Source organism: Arachis hypogaea, chromosome 12, assembly GCF_003086295.3.
Source record: "Arachis hypogaea cultivar Tifrunner chromosome 12, arahy.Tifrunner.gnm2.J5K5, whole genome shotgun sequence".
Classification (NCBI taxonomy): Eukaryota; Viridiplantae; Streptophyta; class Magnoliopsida; order Fabales; family Fabaceae; genus Arachis; species Arachis hypogaea.
The window spans coordinates 114,304,661-114,326,863 of NC_092047.1; the positions used below are offsets into that span (position 1 = coordinate 114,304,661).

At 30.1% G+C, this 22,203-nt stretch overlaps 2 protein-coding genes across 12 annotated transcripts; one reads left to right on the top strand and one right to left on the bottom strand.

Moving 5' to 3' along the window:
- Positions 1–791: 791 nt before the first annotated feature.
- On the top strand, positions 792–15,996 carry LOC112728442 (uncharacterized). 10 transcript variants are annotated; one of them, XR_011868937.1, is made up of 6 exons: positions 793–1,058; positions 2,417–3,023; positions 3,331–3,410; positions 13,503–13,584; positions 14,305–14,902; positions 15,181–15,996. XR_011868937.1 is itself a non-coding variant. In XM_072209837.1 (4 exons), the coding sequence occupies exons 1-3, from the start codon at positions 13,065–13,067 to the stop codon at positions 14,523–14,525; spliced, it is 378 nt and encodes a 125-aa protein (XP_072065938.1). In that variant the 5' UTR covers positions 12,938–13,064; the 3' UTR covers positions 14,526–14,902; positions 15,181–15,996. The 10 variants fall into 10 exon arrangements, 1 of the variants encoding a protein (XP_072065938.1); XR_011868940.1 differs by lacking the exons at positions 13,503–13,584; positions 14,305–14,902; positions 15,181–15,996 and adding an exon at positions 7,488–7,720 and having other exon boundaries at positions 792–1,310; XR_011868938.1 differs by lacking the exons at positions 13,503–13,584; positions 14,305–14,902; positions 15,181–15,996 and adding an exon at positions 5,503–7,720.
- An 891-nt stretch (positions 15,997–16,887) lies between these two features.
- Positions 16,888–21,992, bottom strand: LOC112728444 (disease resistance protein Roq1-like). Of its 2 annotated transcripts, XM_072209839.1 has the most exons (5): positions 21,333–21,963; positions 18,873–19,971; positions 18,483–18,782; positions 17,447–18,385; positions 16,888–17,366 (listed from the first exon to the last, which is right to left on the bottom strand). In XM_072209839.1, exons 1-5 carry the CDS (start codon positions 21,818–21,820, stop codon positions 17,364–17,366), a joined length of 2,829 nt encoding a protein of 942 aa, XP_072065940.1. In that variant the 5' UTR covers positions 21,821–21,963; the 3' UTR covers positions 16,888–17,363. The 2 variants fall into 2 exon arrangements, with proteins under 2 accessions (XP_072065940.1, XP_072065939.1); XM_072209838.1 differs by having other exon boundaries at positions 16,888–18,385; positions 21,333–21,992.
- Positions 21,993–22,203: the final 211 nt, after the last annotated feature.

Genomic DNA, 22,203 nt, shown 5'->3' on the forward strand with positions numbered 1-22,203 from the left:
GGAACTAAATTTCATGTTTTACTATTTTTTTGCATAATTTTTTTAATTTTTAATTATTAAATTGATACTTTTAGTTGTTTATTGATTTGGTTTGTTTTATTTATTAGTTGTTTGGTATTCTTAGGGTTTAGTAGGATGAGCTTTTAAAAAAGATTTTTTTAAAATTATTTTTTTTCAAAAATTCTATAAAAAATAGAAGTAATTTTATGTTTAGATATTTGATACAAAAAAAATTAACTATGTTTGGGTATGATCATATTTGGTTTATTTATTATGGAAAAAGAATATAATGGAACACCCTGTGTTATTGTATGGCAGTAATAATTATGTTAATTACTAACTTTTATTGTTTACTGAACGTTCCATTACTTCAGCCATCCTATTAAATGCTTCTTTGAAGCTTTGACGAATTATTTCACCGGTGGAACAAATTAATTCTCCCAATTCTATTTTATCTTTTATGTTTTTTTAAATATCATTTTAATGTTATAAATATTTCAGTCTTTTATTTTTGAGAAAAGGACAAATAGATCCTTGACCTTTTGTCTCGCAGACATTTTTGTCCTTGATTATTGAAAAATACTTTTAAGTCTGTGACCTTCATAAAACTTGAACGGATCAGTCCCTGACGGAAGCATTTGGACGGAAGGACTGATCCGTCCAAATTTTATGAAGATCAGGGACTTAAAAGTATTTTTCAATGGTCAGAAGCAAAAATGTCCGCGCGACAAAAGGTCAGGGATCTATTTGTCCTTTTCTCTTTATTTTTTCTCACTCACCCACAAAGAAGCAGAGAGTGCAGCTTCAGAGTTTGCTTCTTTATGTTCAAAAACATAATTTTTTTGCCTTGCTCTTCTTCTCTCTCTCCTTGTACATCTTCTTCCGGGGGATGGACCGCTACAAACTTATCACCAGGAACTTGGATCGGAGCCAAAGAGAGGTGGTAGATTAAGATCTAAAAAGGCTGGAAGAGGATCCCGCCGTGGTAGTTAGGACCTTTTTGCATCACTCGCTGGAAATTTTTCTGCTGACAAAATGCATGCTCGTTGCATTTGAAGGTTTCCACTTTTCACTCTTACTTATTCTTATTTTTTAATTTGTTGGTGCATATTGTTATTGTTGTTCTTCTTTTAAAGATCAAAGAAAATTTTTTTTCTTATGTGTTGGTTGAGGATGTTGGGAGAAAGATGGCTAGGGCGGCATACGGATCGGATATAGGCTAAAATTCTATCCAATCCGCACTGCATTCGTCCGATCGGATACGATATCCGCATTTTTTCATGACCGATCCGATCCGGATCATATATCGGGTATATCAAGAACTATTTTAAGATTCTATTTGGCTATTTTAAAAAAAAATATCCATAAAATTCATTTTTCATCTGTTTAAGCGTATTTACTCCCAAAATATTATCAATATCTCTTGAATAACAAAAAAAAAACATAAAATTTAAGTTTAATTATTCTAAGTTGACGTACAATATAAAAAATTAAAAACAAGATATCATAAAATTCATAAAACAACACATTCAAATTCATATTACATTAGGGTTTACTTTCTTAAACTATGCTATTTATATGAGACATACGGATATGCGGATTTGCGGATCAGATCTGCGAATATCACTGCTAAATCTGCAATCTGATCCTATCATAATGCGGATCGGATAATATCCGCAAAATTCGGATCGGATGCGGATAATCACCGCGGATATGCGGATATTATCCGATTCATGTGCAGCCCCAAATATGGCGTTTTTGTGAAAGAAGCTATGAAGACTCTATTTTTATCAATGATCTTATGCTGTGTTCCAAAAGATGCGGTTGCAACATTTTTTTTTCTTTCTCACCATTTCTTCTTTTTTTTTTTTTTTTGTTAAAAATAGTATATTTTTACCTAGATTCAATTTGTTACTGTTGATGTACAACTTGAAACCAAAAATGGTTCTTTTTCTGCTGAAGAAAGTTTGTCTCTCTTTGGGATAGATAAAATCAAGTTTATCCAACAAATGTTCTGTATATTTCTTTTTGGTGTTGTGATTTTTTTTAGTTCACTACAAATCAAATTTTCCGTTGCAAAAATCATTTATACTTAGTATTTATTTATTGTATTTGGTATATAAATGAACGAAAATAAATTTAAGATATAATCAAATAGTTTATTTTTAGATCAATATATAAACATAATTAATGGATGATTTGGTACTTTATACATTAAGGAGTTATTAGATCTTATTAGTGTTTATAATAGTTAGTTTAGCAATGAAAATCTTATGGTTTATCCTATGAGAATAAGATTTTGTATCTTTCTTTGAGTGCAGGGTATAATTGTGGTCATTTTTCACCTTCATTATATAATCTTTAGCTGTAATGTGTTTTTCACAAGTTATGATTTAATTTTTTAGTTATTTTACAGGGGTGATTAAAGCGAGCCATGCTTTACTATCTCCACGTGACAACAAGCCCAAAAGGACGAGGCTAATGCTTCCCTTCATTGATCGAGGCCCGGGCTAAAACTCACCTTAAATCACCCTTATTCAACCCCTATGAATGAAACAAGTCCATGTCCGTGTGATGTTTTAAATCCTTGGTTTTCGGATTCACATTGTCACATAAGTTATATGCAAGCTGTCAAGATTCTTTTATTTACACAAAAAAACTTAAACAGAGTAATAATCACCAACCTGACATAACATTATTACTTATTTTAAAAATATTATTTTAAATTCTATATCTTTGTATCAATAAATTCATCTATCCTTATATCAATCAATTCCCTTTAAAATCTCAAATCTCACCAACAAACTCCATTTGCTCTCTTCTTCTTCTTCATTGATGAGTTTGTTCTGTTTTCAATTATCACTCAAACCATCACACCTCCTTTACTTTCTTTTTCTTCTTCACACCATCTCTTTTCTCTTTTCTTCTGTATGGATGAATGGTGTCTCTCTGTATGTCCCCAATTCACAAAAGACGTTCACAAATTTCCCGTTGCATTATCATTGACCATTGTTGTTCTGCAGGTAAATAACCTCACTACTATATGCCTTTTTTCCCTTTCTCTTTTTCTTTTCCCTAAAAAAAAAACAAAACTTTTGAAGGTTTGAATATCTGAACTTTTGGGAGGTAGACTTCATTTTAAAATGTTATTTTGGTGAAGTAATTGCAATTTTTTCTTGTAGCTCCCATTTGCTGATTAAGTGTACTAATACCAATTAATATTGTGGATTAAAATTTTCTATTGTAATTTTCTGGTACATTAGGGAAGACTTTGTGTGTCTATACGGTTATGGCAAGGACTTTGATGTCATTTTCTGGTCTCTTTCTCAGGTATCCAAGTGATGCAGATATTTGGTGGTGGACATGAGATATGTGCAGCCAATATTCAACCAGTTTTTTGAGTCTACTTGGTAAGCAGTTTTTTCTTCTTCCACTGCTTTTGCTTATAGGCTTAGTGTTTGGTGGGGTTTGAAAATTGATAAAGAAAAAGAAAAGAAAGAGATTTTTACACTTCAAAGTTTACTTATTGTGTCATTTTTTTGTGGAAGTTGATTTAAAGCATTGATGAATGGATTTTGGGCTTGTCAATTGAAAATCAAGATGTCAAAAGAACGTGGAAAGAACATAATTAATCACAATCAAACATAAAAAAATTCTTATAACAGAACTATAACTGATTTACTTAATAAACAGAATAAGATCATCTAATTAACAAACTATAATAGACCTGTATATAATAGACATAATGTTATTTAATATTAATGCTAACAACATCCTAAATATCATGCACTATTTTTTTTTGGTGACTAAATATCATGCACTATTATAATAGAGTAATACACTCTGCATTAAAATTTTCATTCTTGTCAACATTATATATAATATTTTTTTTGTTTCTTGGACCTGATCTATAATAATTATATATTTATATCTGACCGATTTTTTGTTTTGGTGAGCCCAACACATGCGAAAACCTGAACACGCCCAAGTCCCAACATAGCATATAGAATCAGGCATAAATGAACATTCTTTTGCATTATGAAATCAGCAATGACAGTAACATTAATAATATAGGAAACTTTTCCAATGATCCAGTCCACTTTTCTGGATCTCTGATGATCCATGTACGGCTAAGTAGCAAGTTTATAATTTGTCTTATAGCAAGCATGAGAATTACAAAGGAACCCTTGAAACGGTGGATGAAAATACTCAAAAATAGTAGCCACTTGGATAGATAACTAAGGTGGGGAGGATCGAAGCTGGACTGCGCCTTCATAGAGCCAGGGTGCAATAAATGACAAAAAGTTAAAATTTTAGTACTACTTATAATTAATATTAAATCTACAATATTTTTAGTTTTAATTTTTTATTATAATAAACTTATTCTAAGAGCACTTTATATTCGTATAATAATAAAAATATTAAATTTTTTATGTATTTAACACATTAAAAATATAAAATAAATTATATTTTCGATAACTTTTAATGAAATATATTTTTTTGTCCAATTTTAATTAAAATATTTTTTGCATACATAAAACAAAGAAGAGTACTTAATCTTATTTTAAAAATTGACAAAAATAAAATAATATATTTTAGAGTAAAGTATTGTTTTTGTTTCCAACGTTTAGGGTAAGTCCTAAAGTTGTTTTCAATCATCGTATTTAAGTCCCTAACGTTTCAAAATTGGCTTAATGTTATCCTGCCGTTAGAGATCCGTTAACGGAATTGACGGCGGGACAAATTGAGACGCTTTTGATACGTTAGATACTTAAATAGAACGAAAATGTTGGGAACAAAAACGATAGATAGAAATAAATTTTAATTTTATCTTTTAATAATTTCAATTTTTACTATATATAATATTTAATTATTTTTTAATCACATCTAAGTAATTACACTTAATCACACTACTTTCATTCCAAATAAATTTTTTTATATTTTTATATTAACTTATAACTTTAAATGTAAAATTATAAAAAAAAATTAAATTTATTTAGAATGAAAGTAATATGATTAAGTGTAATTTATTTAGATGTGATTAAAAAATAATTGAATACTATGTATAGTAAAAAATTGATATTATTGAAAGATAAAACTAAAATTTATTTTTATGTATCGTTTTTGTCCCCAACATTTTCGTCCTATTTAAGTCCCTAATGTTTCAAAATCGTCTCAATTTTGTCCCGCCGTTAATTCTGTTAACGGATCCCTAACGGCAGAACAATATTGAGTCAATTTTAAAACGTTAAGGACTTAAATAGGACACAATTGAAACGTTAGGGATAACTTTAGAATTTACCCAAAACGTTGAGAAAAAAACCAATACTTTACTCTATCTTTTATATAATAATTATTCAATCACTCATTAAAAAATTAGTATAATTAATAAAATTACAATATACATTTGTACTAAAACTGTTTAATAAATTAAAAAAATTTAGAAGCAAATAATTAATAATTTAACACACATATGTAATTAAAAGTTTTTTTTTTGGAAAGGAGACCATGGTCCACGCTGGGCTCCTCGGTTCCGCCACTGGTGTTCGATGAAGAGAGAGATCGAATAAGAAGAATTTGGATTCTCTAAAATAAAGTGAGATCTTTTATTATTGAATGTTTTTCCTCTTATGTTTTTTCTTGGTCCCACCTATGAAATAAATGGTGATAGATCATATTTTATTCTCTAAAGTAAAATTCAAAATTTAGAGGATTCAAATTCAAATAAGAGAGGTTGATTTGTATTCGATCTTTATATGTATAAAAATATAAAAAATACATAATAGCTCATGTAAATGTATAAATAACATTTTTGAATTAAGAATATATAAAAATCTGTATGTTCATCATTAGAGGGAGAAATGTTCTGGGGCTTACCTGGAGCTGGATGGTGGTTGGGCTTGTTTGTAAGGCCCAAGCGCTAAAGGATGGTGGCCTCTGACTTGTTTTACGTCTGGGAGCCTCCGTCCGAGTTATGTATGTGAAAGAATGGAGGTGGTACCTGCAAAGACACTCCGATGCCTAAGTTAGCAATGAGGTAAACATGTTTTTAGAGTATTGGAACTTAGAGATACCTGAGGGATGTCAATGTATTTATAAGTGATGTGTCAATAACCACCGTTGAAGTGGATCCACTATTAGTGGATAAACGTCCCTTTTTTCTAGGGATTGTTGAGGTCTCCCCTCTAGAAGTGGGGGGAGGGGGGGAGAGATTTACGAAGGCAGTTACTCACTTAGATAAGTATGAGCTGCCTGCTTTAGTCTATTCCGACCTTTTAGAAAAGGTCGGATAAGTGGATAAGGCCACTCTTTTTGATTGGCTCTTTTAACTTTATTGGATTTGACTTATGTTTTGGGTTAGGGTATGAACAAGAACTATCATAATATTGTTTCTGATCAAATTATAAACTTTTACAAATTCAAATAAATTGAATTTCACAATAATATTATGCAATTAACACTACATTTATTTCGACTTAAATACTCACTTATGAGCAACAAGAAACATATTAACTTCCTATGGCAGATATGTTTTTGCAAGTCTTTGTTGACGTAAACAAAGGTTTTCAAATTCGATTCATCTTAGTTTAGCGTTTAATCTTATGAACAATTCTTTTGAATAAGTTAAACTTAGAGTGTATAATTTCTACCAAATTCAAATACTTAAAAAAATTAAGTTAATAATCAATTGATTCGATTAAGATAAATTACAAGCAACGAGTGTCTAAATGAGCTAAAATAACTTGTGCACATTAAAGATAGCACATTTTATAAATCATTGAATTTTAATAAATATAAATATATATTTTTTTAAATTATTCAAGTTCTTAATAATAAAATATATTAAAATATAAATAAATAAGTAACATATAAAATAATAGTAAAAAATAATTATTTTATTTATATATATTAAAAATAATTCGTATTCATCATCTTGATGAAGTCAAATTCAATTTTTTTTTTACCTGCTCTTATAAACAAATAAAAAATAACATAATCATAAATTCATTATGAGATATATATGTATATACCGTTAGATACATATAATTTTGACGTACCTAATTTTTTAGATATTTAAAAATTTTTAAAAAATAATAATATTATTTATTTTTTATTTCTATTACTAATCTTAGGTATAAATGAAACAACTAAAAAGTTTTACTGTTTTTTTTTTCATAAAAAGGATCAATTTCTGTATATAATTATACATGTAATATTTTAAATAAAAATCTATTTTAATAATATTTTTAACAAATATAGTTATTTAACATATTTTTAATAATTATATGAAATAATATATCATATATCGCGAATTAATATAAAATTTATTTATTTTATATTTTATTTGTTGTAATAAAAAAATATGCTAATATAACTTTTATTTGTTTTTTGGCTGGAATATAAATTTTATTTGTTAAAATAGTCACATTATATTATTGTTGCCACATACATTTAATGGTCTATCTCACATTCTTGCTGTTATACAGTGTTACTCATTGACCCAATCTTTGCATCGGCTCCCATAACACTCCCGCGGCTTGGTTCCAAACAATGGCTTCACAAAAAGACAAAAAAATGCATTCAACTGCCCACCATGTAATATACTCTGTTACTTTTCAGTTCACCGTGTGAACAGGTTTAGGGAAGACCTTACACCGTTCTTCTGTGTTTCTACCACAAAATAATTCCAATAAATCTACACCCTCTACATTTTTAACTATATATCTTAACGGCACTGCACCATGGCACTTCAGAGTTCCAGTAAAGGTGACTGGATCATTTGAAAACTTTCCAATAATATAAAGGGGTTAATGATTACTAATCCATGTAAATCCGCAAGATATCACAGCATGTGAATACAATTCTTAAAATTATAACCACAAAACAAATCAATAAATGTATTAGTATTACTCCAATAATTAAAAAAAATTAGCAAAAAATTATATCCCAACAAAAAGAAAAATATAGTAAAATGTGGAGTTTAATTATAACTAAATAATAAAATTATAAAAACTAATAAGAATTATCATACGTCAACTTTAAGTGACTCACACTTTTAATAGCCATATTCAATAAAAAATAAATAAAAGTTAATTTTAAAATTCGAATTATTTGTGATGTTTCTTAAATTTATCTTGATTGTCTAAAATAAATAAATAAAGTAATTAATTAATATAATATCTAACAATAATAAAAGGAACTTAAACTCGTTATAAATATTTACTTCTTCACAATATAAACTTAATATTTATATAACACCATGTACATCACATCCAAAAAATCTGAACATAATTGAGAATATAATTGAGCAAGTATTCCATCAATTTGATTTTCAATATCTGTAAGTAAACTCCATTTTGTTTATATTCGTTTGTCTATCACATTTTCCATATTAGATTCATCTTTTCAATTTTTATTAGTGTAATAATTATATAATTATAAGATAATAATGAATTATTATTTTAACATACTTTTTGAAAATAATAAGAAAATTCACTTTTCTCTCCTATTAAAATGATACTCTTCTCTTCTCTATTTGTAAAATATACATTCTCTTTCCTTATAATTTTTAAAAAACCTCTACTTTAATTCTTTTAAAAATGTGTTAACTAATGTTAATTTTAACCATTTTTCAAGAAAAAATAATATATATTAATTGTTATTTTTTTATTTAATGTTAAAGTAAGATATTGATATAAAAAATTTAATAGTAAAATATAAAGATAATTATTAACGAAATTTTAACAAAATCACAATTTAATAATTAAAAAATTATTGAAGAATATCTTAAAAAAAATAATTTAATTATTAAATTTTTTAAAAATATTTTGGTAAAAATATAATAAGAAAAATTTAATGAAAAAAATTAAATTCTTGTTAAGGTGTTTTTTTTTACAAAATAATTTTTTTTTTGAAAAATAGATAAAGTTAACACGAAAAATTTAATTAAAGAGATGTTTTAAAAATTATAATAAAGGAGAATATATATTTTACAAATAGAGGGGAGGAGAGTGTCATTTTAATAATAACTAATATAATTTAGCTTTTATTCTGGTAATATTTGTTAGGAGTCATTAAATCAAGTTATAGAGACAGAAATCGTAATAGACAAACGGATTGATTTATATTATGGCCTTATTTATAAATTTATAATAATAAGAACTCAATTATGATATAATTCATATAGGTTGTCATCGGATTTTAAAATTCAAGCAACCATACAAATTATGTTAATCATATTTAAAATTATGCATGTATTGATGTTTAAATTTATCAGTTATACAACTGTAACAAAAAAGTTACTAAAACAAAGTCACAAAACATAGCATAGCCAATTTTGTCTTCTAATTGAGCTACTCTATTATGCTTTGGGTTAAGTCAACTTACAATTTAATTTGCATTTGGAGGAAATCAATTCATTATTGCTAGCATACTTAAAATTTTAAACAAAATATAAATATTATACTTCAAAACCCCAATATTATTATACAGTAAAAAAAATTTTAAAACTTTGTAATAACTTTTGATACTTTAAAAAAAGGTGTTAGTTACCTTGAAAATGTTGCTTAACATGGCAAGTTCTTGCGGTAAACCAAGCCCTGCTAAAGAGCAACCAAAAGAAGCCATCAAACATAGTTTCTGAATTATTTTTTGTGTTTTTTATGAGAGAATTAAGGTTTCTTTTTAATGTTTTCCTTAAAATAACAAAAATTTTCCTGCTTGTGTGACTTTGTGACAACCCCATCAATTTATCCCTTTCCTGTACCTCAGAATCAAAAGGATTTTTTTACAGCTGTACTTTTGGGTGACACTGAAAAAGTTTAAGTAGGAATATAAATAAATGAAAATAATTGATTTTCTTTTTTAAAAAAAGAGAATAAATAAATAAATGAATAAAGGTTTTTATGTGAGCCACTGATCTGAGCGGTAATCATCTAAATAAATAAATGAATAGAGGTTGAAAACTAGGAACGGTTTTTAACTTTTTGTAGTAGCATAAAGGATTATGAGATGAAAATTAATTTCAAACATGTTTCTGCTAATCAGTCTAGCCTTATCGTAGCTAGTTTCTGCTTTTTCTTTTTGGACCCCCTGACAATAAAAGTTTTATTCTTCTTATGTAGATATGCTTCCGAAAATTAGTAGAAGTTTTGCACTATATTTATGAAAGTTGTGTAATTCCATTTATTTTTATTGTTTTGAATTGCGTGATATGAGTACCTGATATTCAAATTTTTGTGCATGTAGAGATTGGTTTCATAAAATAAATTGCTTATAAATATAGTAATACTTGCTAAATGAAGTTTTGTGTTATTTATCAAATTATCAATGACGTCGTTTCGATATATTGTTTTCTTGTGTTGCTATGCAGTAGAGAGATTGTCACTGAAACCTGAGAAAAGATAGCACAATCTCTGTTTCTACCGTTATAATACTGGCCACTAAATTGGATAGCTTAATACTCTGCATATCTATCATCATCAGAAGAGAAAACAAGGGTTTTGTTCACTATTCACATGTATGGTATACTTTTTAGTTTTCTTTCTCTTAATCTAATAAAATATGGATTTGCCAATTGATGAAACAGCTTAACTTAGATACAAAAATATTATTTGTATCCATAATCCCGCATCTTGTATTCTTAATGTAAAAAAAATTATAAATACTATTAATAACATTACATTCAACCCAAATTGAATAATTGTGAAAATTGAATTACAAAGGAATTCTTTCAAAAATTCAACCCAATTCTTTCAATGTGAAGTTTCTAAAACCACAAAATACAGTTAGAAGTAACATGTTTTCTTAATTCTTAAACCATAAATACATCTAAGAAAAACCTAAACAAAACATCAATAAAAGAAGTATGTTAAAATGGAAATAACTCTAGAAGAGCTTTGGCCTCTTTGACTCGGGAGAAAGAGGATCCTTTGATTCCATCCCAGGAAATTCCTTAATTTCATCTATAAATGGGTACAAGTCATCCCTTCTTAAAAGAGCTCTGAAATAATCTAACATGGAATAGACATGTCTACTCTTTACATTAAAAGTTAAGAAATTTTGAACCTTTTGAGGAGCAGAACTGTTAATGTAATCCATATAAATAGCATTCTCCATGATAGATAAATGAAATACAGATACACAAATTAATGGATATCTACCTTTATGATGCTCATCTAGAAAGCCAATTAACATGGCACAAACTATGTTGTTACCAAGGTAGACGAGAGTCGGACATGCAGCATAAAATACAGGTTGGATTCCCTCAAAACAACCCACGATTGGCTAAGCAAATTGAACACCTCTTTCGTTCACAAGCAAGGCATGTAAAGTTGTTTTATACCCATTTTCCCATTCACCAAAATGGGTATAAAGCAACCTTACATGCCCTGCTTGTGAACGAAAGAGGTGTTCGATTTGTTCAGCCAATCGAGGGTTGTTTTGAGGGCATCCAACCTGCATTTTCTGCTGTATGTCCGGCTCTGGTCTACCTTCGTAACAACTTGGTTTGTGCCATGTTAATTGGCTTTGTAGATGAGCATCATAAATCTAAATGTCCATTGATTTATGTATCTGTATTTCAATTATCTTTCATGGAGGATGCTATTGATATGGATTACATTAACAGTTCTGCTCCTCAAAAGAATAAAAATTTTATAACTGTTAATGTAAAGAGTAGACATGTCTATTCCATGGTAGATTATTTGAGAGCTCTTTTAAGAAGGGATGACTTGTACCCATTTATAGATGAAATTAAGGAATTTCCTGGGATGGAGTCAAAGGATCCTCTTTCTTCTGAGTCAAAGAGGCCAAAGCTCTTCTAGAGTTATTTCCATTTTAACATACTTCTTTTATTGATGTTTTGTTTAGGTTTTCCTTGGATGTATTTATGGTTTAAGAATTAAGAAGATATGTTACTTCTAACTGTATTTTGTGGTTTTAGAAACTTCACATTGAAAGAATTCCTTTGTAATTCAATTCTCACAATTATTCAATTTGGGTCTGAATGTGATGTTATTAATAGTATTTATAATTTCTTTTACATTAAGAATACAAGATACGGGATTAAGATGGACACAAATAATATTTTTGTATCTAAGTTAAGCTGTTTCATCAATTTGCAAATCCATATTTTATTAGATTTAGAGAAAGAAAACTAAAAAGTATACCATACATAGTGAACAATACCCTTGTTTTTTCTTCTGATGATGATAGATATGCAGAGTATTAAGCTATCCAATTTAGTAGCCAGTATTATAATGGTAGAAACAGAGATCATTAACCTGATCAGTACTTTCTTTTCTCCGGTTTCAGTGACAATCACTCTAGTGCATAGCAACACAAGAAAACAATAAATCGAAATGATGTCATTGATAATTTGAAAAATAACACAAAACTTCAATTATCAAGTATGATTATATTTATAAGCAATTTATTTTAAGAAACCAATCTCTACATGCACAACAATTTAAATATTAGGTACTCATATCATGTAATTCAAAACAACAAAAATAAATGTAATTAGACAACTTGCATAAATATAGTGCAAAACTCCTACTAATTTTCGGAAGCATATCTGAAGAATAAAACTTTTATTGTCAGGTCCAAAAAGAAAAAGCAGAAACTAGCTACGATCAAAGGCTAGACTGATTAGCAGAAACATGTTTGATATTAATTTCCATCTCATAATCCTTTAAGCCACTGCAAAAAATAAAAAACCGTTCTTAGTTTTCAACCTCTATTCATTTATTTATTTAGACGATCATGGCTCAGTGGCTCACAAAAAAACCTTTATTCATTTACTTATTTCTTCTTTTTTTTTAAAGAAGAAAATTAATTATTTTCATTTATTTATATTCCTACTTAAACTTTTTCAGTGCCACCCCAAAAGTTCAGCTTGTAAAAAAATCCTTTTGATTCTGAGGTGTAGGGAAGGGATAAATTGATGGGGATGTCACAGAGTGACATAAGCAGGAGAATTTTTGTTATTTTAAGGAAAACATTTAAAAGAAGCCTTAATTCTCTCATAAAAAACACAGAACATAGTTCAGAAGCTGGGTTTGATGGTTTCTTTTGGTTGCTCTTCAGCAGGGCTTGTCTTACAGCAAGAACTTGCCATGTTCAGCAACATTTTCAAGGTAACTAACACCTTTTTCTATAGTATCAAAAGTCATTGCAAAGTTTTTAGATTTTTTTTACTGTGTAATAATATTTAGGTTTTGATGTATAATATTTATATTTTGTTTAAAATTTCAAGTATGCTAGCAGTAATGAATTGGTTTTCTCCAAATGCAAATTGGATTGTAAGTTGGCTTAACTCAAAGCATAATAAAGTAGCTCAATTAGAAGACAAAATTGGCTACGCTATGTTATGTGACTTTGTTTTGGTAACTTTTTTGTTACAATTGTATGACTGATAAATTTGAGCATCAATACATGCATAGTTTTACAGTTGATTAACATAATTTGTTTGTTTGTTCTTGAATTCTTTTTTATGACAGGGTTCTCAACAACTTTTGCCCTCTGTTGCATGGAAACCAGAGATCGTTAGATATCAATATCTTTGTCTTAGTCCTATTCTTGGTGAGAAATCAAGAAAATCACAAAATGAATGGTTAAATTTGAACTAGTTTGCCAATGTTAACTTCACAGCTCAAAGGCCTATGCTTGTTGATTCCCTAGGTGTGCATGCTGCTCATTGAAGTGTTATATAGTTTCGCGGATCGCTACCGTGTACTATTAGAACTTAGAATATTTGTGAGGTACATGAGTTATGTATTCTTCTATTTTCTTTCTAGTTGTCTCATGGCAAATGTGGAAGCTTTGGCTAGTTTCCCCAATTGAGTTCAAATTCTTGTAATATCCTCTTATTCTTAGTTGATTATAGTAAATTTTTCTCTTATGTATTTTGGTATGTGGATGTAGGATTGTAGTTCATTTTAGGTTGAACAATGTTATCATTAACTTTTTATGAAGAAATATTGTAGTTACAATAAAGGTTATGTTATTTTGACATGCTGATCAAGGCACCAATGACCTACTTCAACTCTTAGAAGGGTGATCAGAGGTTCGCTTAGAGTATAAGCTCCAAGGACCTGTGGGTTAAGGCACCGGCATTAAGAAGGCATGACCATGATGTTTCACTATTAGTGTTTACCCGGTTACAAAAGCTTCTTTACTATGTTTGTCTTCTTTAGATTTCATTAGCTGATAAATTTCTTTTGACTGCATTTGATGCTGAGATAAATGTAAATTATTCTGATGAAATCTATTTTGCTTAATTTCGTTCATCTTTTGTTGCAGCAACATTCCCAAACACAATTATTTTTAGCTTTGACATTGATGAGTGTCAACAACTGTTTACAACTCTTAGCTATCAAATTGGCTATACCCTGAAGCCTTTGCTAGATATTTTTCAAGACCCTGCTCTAAGTTCAAAGATTCAAGTTCATCCAGATGGTCAAGTTACATTTTTGGGTTCCGCAATTGAGATGAAAGATTTTCTTTCTCTAGTTGCTGAGTAATATTTATCACAAATCTCATATAAGGGAGAGAAACAGTCTATTCTTTTTCCACACTTCAGTAGATATAATTTTGTTGATTTAGCTTCAACCGCATGCTTGAAATTCTGATTGTTTCTAGAAAAAAAAAAGGAACATTTATGTTACTAAAAGCATACTATTTTGTAGTTGCACTTGAATATGTCAACTGTGTTTGTAACACACTACTAATCATTATTTAATGAACCTTCTTTTGAGTAGATTTTTCAGTTCGTATCAAAGAACAGACTTTACTGAGATTTCTCTATGAACAGGTTGATCATGAACATGTTTGAAGCAGAAACCAGAAGTCATTCCTCCACAATGGAGATTCATTCTACAATAACTGTTCCTTTAAGAAGGTATTCAAAACATGATTTCTTTGATAGTTGAACCCTTCTCCTGGTTTTTGCTCAATGTTACTCTGAAAAAATTAATTTTTTCCATCTTTCATTGCATTTAAAATGTGTTTTTTTTTGCTTTGCTGTTTAAAGATGAACCACTTATTGTGTGTAGCTTTCACTTGTGTTACCAAACCAAAAAAGAACAAAAAAAATTGTATAATCTTTCTTATGTAATGGCTAATGTAATATCTTGGTAACGAAATGTATTCAGTTAATGCTTTTCTCTTGATTTACAGTCCTGAGAGAGTTAAAGCCAAGCGAATGAAGAAAAAGAACACGAAAGTTGCGACCGAGAGGGATCTCTACATGAAGAACTACTTACAGGCGTGTGACTGTGTGAGAGTCTTCTATCCTTGATGGTTGAAAACAGACAGCACCGGAAAACAGCGATTCTCTTGCTAAAGAAATCCTGCCTGAGCTTCCACACCTTCTGACACAATTTTTTGTTGGCATTGTTGGTACTGACCTTGCTGTCATGCTTTCTGTCGTCTGTAAACTCGCATGTGGGAGAGTTCCCTTTTGCACATCTAAGCTCTTAAATACTGGATTTAGATTCGGGCTAGTTTGGCTTTCTTGGGCAGTAAGCAAGCTAAGGGATACAATCATCAACATAAGCAAGCATGCAGGGAAGTTAGGACTACAATCATCGAGCAGTGGCGTTGCTAGCTCTGGCTGTACTGAGGCCTGCTTGAGTACTACCTCCAACTGCGTGGTTGCGAAAAAGTTCGAAGAAACACTGAATTTTTTGGATGTATACGGGCTATGGCTTTTGGTGAAGTGATAGCAAAGCTGAGAAATCTTGGTTACTTTCAAGCACTGAGATTGTGAATGTTTTGGCTTGATCAGCATTTGGCTATGTTATTGCATAGATTCAATTATTCAAGCTATGAATATAGTAACTGGTTGAAATTGTGGCAGCAAAACAAAGTGTAGTGTGTCATATGAAATTTTAAATTTTACATGCAAAGAAAGTCTCATCAGTGAGACTTAGGAAGTAGAAAAAGATACATAATACTAATAGGAATGAGCAAGTTTTGTCTCTTTTATTTTTATTACTTTCTTTAATATGTGCTTCCATGGTTAAGAGTTTAAGATTAACTATTAATGCGGAAAACAGAAGGTACAGAGAAATGAGAAATCAGAAAATGGTAAGGTTGTTATTTATATGAATAAATAAGTTTCTAATTAATCATTTGAGAAAAATATTAAAAAAGAAAACTATAACTCTCATAATTAGAAGCTTTGGCTAGTTTCCCCAATTGAGTTCAAATTCTTGCAATCTCTTCGTATTCTTAGTTGATCATAGTAAATTTTTCACTTCTGTTTTCGGGTATGTGGATGTAGGATTTTAGTTCATTTTAGGTTGAAGAATGTTATCATTATTTTTTATGAAGAAACATGGTAGTTAAAAGTAAGGATATGTTATTTCTTGAAAATTCAATGGAGCCAGACTTGGATTATTGGTTGTATTATGTTAGTTTCAGGGCTTGAATGATTACTCAAACCGTACTCATTTCTACTAATCAAAGATATTTAGACTCTTTTCTTAAATGGTAGACATTTTTTACTGTCTTATTAGATGGTCATTAGTTCTTAGAATACATGGATATGTCAGATTGTCAGCCACACAAAACAATAAATAAATATGAGAAATTTTGGTTGAGAAATTAAATTTGAGTTGCACTCATACATCATTAGCCACAGCATAGTTTATCGGAGATTCCACTGAAAGTTGGTAGAAAAGGTGATTCCATAGACTGGAGATTAACCGACCATAAATTATATAATAAAAAATTTTCAATATTCAGAGTTTATAGTTGACAATGACTAAAAAAATTTATAAAAGGTAGAATGTTATTTAAAAAATATATTTGAATTGTCTCTGATTTCAGTGATTTAAACTGTAATACACAATTGAAAACCTTAAAAATGAAATAAGAATCTTTGATTGAATATTCACTCTCTTTTATATTAAAAGCTATATAAGCACTTGATTAAAATCATTTACCAATGAGTCATTCTCAGAAAAGTTTGTCATAAGTTGATCAAGAATTTTCTTTCAATTTCGTATTCATACAGAAAGTGATATCAGTGGAGTTTTGATTTTCCTTTGCTCTTCCGGATCATCATACTTTTTACTTCGTCCAGATTTATCCCTGGGATGGGGTTATGATGAGGCTTCAAGTTGAACTCCAATTCAAGATTTTGAATGGCATCCAAGAGAGTTGAGGCATACATTGGAATAACCCCACACCCTTTGATAAAACAATCTTCATCATTTTCTCTCCTTATTTGGACTCTCTTCCCTCTCTTAGGTCTATCAATACTGAATCTGAATGACATCTTTTGGTTGCAAGTGCTATCATCATCATCACTGCCACCTCTGAGTCTGCACCTCTCAATTTCACCCAATATGTTTTCACTACCAAATGGATCAGTCCATATTAAAACATGATCACAGCTACATCGTCGTTTAGAAACAAAGTTTAGATTTTTACTTACAAATGTGTCCTTTACGCCATCTCCGAAGTGGCGGTATTCACACTTGATATTGACAAGATCCAATTCTTCAAAATAATAAGAAGGTAAGTTTTGAGAAATAACACAACAGAAGAAGAAACCCAACAACTCGTAGTAAGGTTGATGAAGTTCAATTATTATGGATGCTCCTCTTGTTTCACATCCGAACCACTTTGGAACTTTGTACCCAGGATAACAAACACAACCTAACATTTTATGATAATAATAATAATTTATCATCTGATCTGGATCTGCTGACAACAATAAAACATTTCTGAATATTGTGAGATGAGCATCTTCCATAATATCATTCACTGACTCTTGTTCCAATCTCACACAATTTGCAAATGAGATCTTTCTCCTATTCAAACTAAATACTGCCTTCAAATTGAATATTGTTTCAAGTGATGTGCAATCAACAGCATAAAGCTCTTCAATAGATGGTGGAAGTTCTGGTATAGCACGAAGACTACTACAACCACTTACGTCAAGAGCCCTTAACCTTGATTGAGCTTTGATGTTGCGTGGGAGATCAATTAGCTTTCTGCAATTACTAAGACAAAGATACTCAAGAGAAAAAAAGCTACGTATTTCATTTGGTAGACTTTTAATTCTCCAGAAAGAGATATCCAAATCCGACAGTTTTTCTGATGACACTGAAAATTTCTCCAGGCTTAAACAATTATAAGCATAAAATGTTTTAAGAGACTTCAAATTGCTTTTGACACACTTCAATTTTGTGCAACCAGTAAGATATAATTCCTCAAGAGTTTGGATGGATAAAATAGATGGATGAAGTTGACATAGTTTTTCACAATTCCAAAGATCTATCGTTTTAAGCTTTGTTGCTTTACTGAAATCTGGAAGCTCTACCAACTTTTTACATCCATAAAGGTAAAGCACTATCAAATTCGGAAGTTCCTGTAACAATTCAGAGATACATTCATCACATTCAAAAATCCTCAATTTCCAATCAAAACAAAACGGCTATAAATGAAGTTCATGTTGGTATTAGTACCTGCGTTCCATCCCAAAGTTTAGAAATTTGACTGTTTGGCATCCTAAGCTCAACAAGCTGCTCCACACAGAACATTGATGATAGAGAATTCAGAGGATAACTATTCCACTCCAAATACTTGAGTCTAGCAGAAAACGGCTCCAGGGGTATGGGAATGTACACATTCAACTGTTTTTCATCCCATGGAGCATAAAACTTAAGAAACCTTAGTTGAGGCATATTTTTAAAGGTGTCAGCATTGAAGTGTAGATCTCCAATTTGAGACAAGTCTATCATAATACCTTCAACTAAATTTGTTCCCTTAAAAACAAAAAATTTATGGTAAGAAAAGGCTATTGTATTAGTTCAAAACAAGTAAAAACAAAATGAGTGGAGGTACCGTGTTCTTACTTTGCTATTTTTCAATAAATTGTGAAAATCTTCAGGCTTATTTATTCGAGTGAGCTCTGTAGGATCTTTATTTGATTCTTGGCGAACGACTTCCCAACCCATTTGCTGTATCAAGTCATGCATTTGTATTCTATTGTAGGAAATAGTTATAAGAGCTTTACTTTCAAGATTGTCTATTCCAACATCCGCATAGAAACTACATGAGTCTAGAAATCTTGTGACATTATCTTTGCATTCTCCTTTGAAAAAGTATGCAATGTCAAGGAATATGCTCTTGTCCGAATCATCTAATCCATCGTAGCTCAATTTCAACACATTGAAAATCCTCTTATCAGGGCAACTCTGGAGTTTTTTTAGTGCATTTTTCCAAACTACTGCACTTTTTGAGCATAAAAAAGAACCCAATACTTTTAAGGCTAGTGGAATGCCATTTGCATAATTAACTGCCATTTGTGAAAGCTTTTTATATCCATTTTCAGGATAGCTTTTGTTAAAGGCTTTTATGCAAAAAAGCTCAAGGGAGCTCTTAAAGCTCAATCGCTTGACCTCGTATATTCTATGTGCTCTTGCAGCAATGAGTATCTGCTTGTCTCTGGTTGTTACAATGACCCTACTACCTGGTGCCAAGCAGGTTTGTTCTCCAGTTAGATAATCTAATATATCTGATGTATCCACATCGTCAAGTACTATGAGAACTTCTTTCTGACTCAATCTTCTCTCGTAAATGGCAGATATTGCATTGGCAGAACCTTTCACAAGGAGATTTTGTTTCTTCAGTAGTTGAGAAAAGAGTTGCTCATACAAATAATCCAGACCGTGCCTTTCTGATTCTTCTCTGACATTTTTCAAGAAGCAACAACCTTCATACTGTGAGGAATATTTATTGAATATAACTTGAGCAATGGTTGTTTTACCTATACCGCCCATGCCCCAAATTCCAAGGATTCCAACTTCATTCGGCTCCATTTTTGCCAATAACGATTCAATAGACTTAACTTGTTCATCAATTCCAACAACACCTTTGGATTTATTTGGACAAATAGGCGGCAACTTCTCATTCACAACTTCAATAATTTTTTCAATGAGCTCAACTTCATTTCTATCATGTCCCATAAAGAACAAAAAAAAGGCAGATATATCACAAATTCACACTATAATCCAGAAGAAATAGATTAAACAACAATGAACACAAAAGTAATATAAAGAAAATGAACAGGTCTAAGCTAATGATTTTAAAATACATTGACCCCCTCCTATTGAAAACCAATAAGTGTAGTAGTTTACAAATTTCTCATCAGTTGAAATTCAAAAGGAAAACCTAAGGTGATTTTTGTGCAGTAATGTACAGAGCTGCTTCAGGTTTTGATGAAAACTAAAATGCTATAATTCTGTTTGCATTAATAAATCAACTTTTTTTGCCCAATTTTTTTCTCTTTTATATATTTTTATCTACTATTTTGTTAGCTAAATTTTAACTGAAGTTTCCTAATAAAATCAAATAAATAACAAGAAATAATGATCTTATATATAGGGGGAAAATATGTTATTTACCTATCTATTATCTATTATACAGAAAATTATCCAAGATAATAAAAATAAACATATATTTCAATAATGTAATATTTTAAAATAGGTTATATAAGTGTGATCTTTTGGAATTTGTGTTGAATAAAATATGACATCACTTTAAACAACCAATGTATATATATATATATATGAATGACATCACTTTGAGCATTTTGCTAAATGTTATGACTGGAGTGTGTTTCATATATAAAAAAAAATTGCAAAGAACGCTGCACTTTGTATGTACTACTATGTAGTGTTTCATTTACAAAAGATATTAATTAAATAATAACAAAGCTTGTATTGAAGAGGTATGTATAATTCATTTTTTCTTTTTCCTTGCAACATCCATTATTTTAAATTTTTCAAAAAAGCTTAAATATAAAAAAATTAAGAAAATATTATAATACATATTTTAATTTTTTTTGAATAATTTTCTCTGTGTTATAATATAATATTACAATAGATCAATTAAAATTAATACACTACTAGAAAATTTTTGTTAGTGTTAGACTTACTTGAATGAACTTGGATAAAAAAATACTTGAATGTGTAGCAATCCTGAATTTATATATATTGTTTGGATCTAAACCTAGTTATTACACACAAGCATATATTCCATGATGAATACTTGAAAACTACATAAAAATGAGCTAATAACTACTAGATATGTATATATATAATGTATCCTTTTTTTTGTGTGTGTGTAAATGTAACACAATAGTATTAAACTAGGGGTAACACTATACTACGTGAAGAATTTAAACTAGAAAACATGTTTAAAGGATCTAAGGATGCATGCATGCATATGCCAGAATAATAAATTAAAACATAAAATAAAGAGTCTAAACAACGAAAGCATGTTTTTTCCTTTGTTTGGAAGTAAAGTTTGACCTGATGAAGGTTGATGGATAATGGATTCCAGACAAATCAGCAGCCTTTCTTAATGCAGATCTCCAATTCTGCACCTTTGCCATGTTTTCTCTATACTTCTCAGTGTGGACATCAAAAGCCTCTTCAAAAGTTCGTTTCTGGTGCCTTACATGAGAAGGATCAACATTGTAAAAAACAGGTACCAGAGTCCTTTGATATTGTTCTTTGCATTCAATAATCTTCACAAGCTCCTCCATACACCATCTCGAAGAAGCATAATCTTTCGAGAAGATGACCAATGAAATGGAAGATTCCTCAATTGCTTGAAGAAGTGCGGATGAGATCTCATCTCCAGCACCAAGATTTTCCTCGTCAACAAAGAAACTAATGATTCTGTCATCGCGCAATCTTTTTATCAAATGGCAAAGAAAAGAAGTGCGAATTTCTCCTCTAAAGCTTATGAAGAGATCATGTTTGATTAAAGGAACATTGAAAGAAGAAGATGCCATTGAAAGTTGGAGTTGATGATGCTTGTAGTGTTGTTGTATGCGTGTGATTCCTTAGCTTGCTAAGGGTTAAATAAAGAAGCAAGTTAAGTCAAGTCAACCAAGATATATATAGGTAGCTAGGTTCTTCAATTCCTTCTTGTTTCTTCGTTGATTCCTCTTCATTATTGGAGATTTGGAGCTCTCTATTATGATAGCTTTTAATGAAATCTAAAACACAATATCGTGTGGTTGTGCTTGTGTTTCGTGGGTGACTACTTTTTCCCAATCCGCCATAAATTTGATGTAACTCCATGCTTTGCTTTCCTTTTCTTCCGTGGGCTCATCCCCCTTCAATTACGCCATAAATTTCCAAGTTCGTTTTAACATCAACTTAATTTTTAAAA

Excerpts from the sequence above, each read along its gene's own strand:
- LOC112728442 (XM_072209837.1), top strand. The coding sequence starts at position 13,065 with ATGGTTTCTTTTGGTTGCTCTTCAGCAGGGCTTGTCTTACAGCAAGAA. Across the intron at positions 13,140-13,502 it reads TGTTCAGCAACATTTTCAAG|GGTTCTCAACAACTTTTGCC; the intron begins GTAACTAACACC and ends TTTTTATGACAG. Across the intron at positions 13,585-14,304 it reads TTGTCTTAGTCCTATTCTTG|CAACATTCCCAAACACAATT; the intron begins GTGAGAAATCAA and ends CTTTTGTTGCAG.
- LOC112728444 (XM_072209838.1), bottom strand. The coding sequence starts at position 21,820 with ATGGCATCTTCTTCTTTCAATGTTCCTTTAATCAAACATGATCTCTTC. Across the intron at positions 19,972-21,332 it reads TATCCATCAACCTTCATCAG|AAATGAAGTTGAGCTCATTG; the intron begins GTCAAACTTTAC and ends GGGACATGATAG. Across the intron at positions 18,386-18,482 it reads AACTTTGGGATGGAACGCAG|GAACTTCCGAATTTGATAGT; the intron begins GTACTAATACCA and ends GAATTGTTACAG.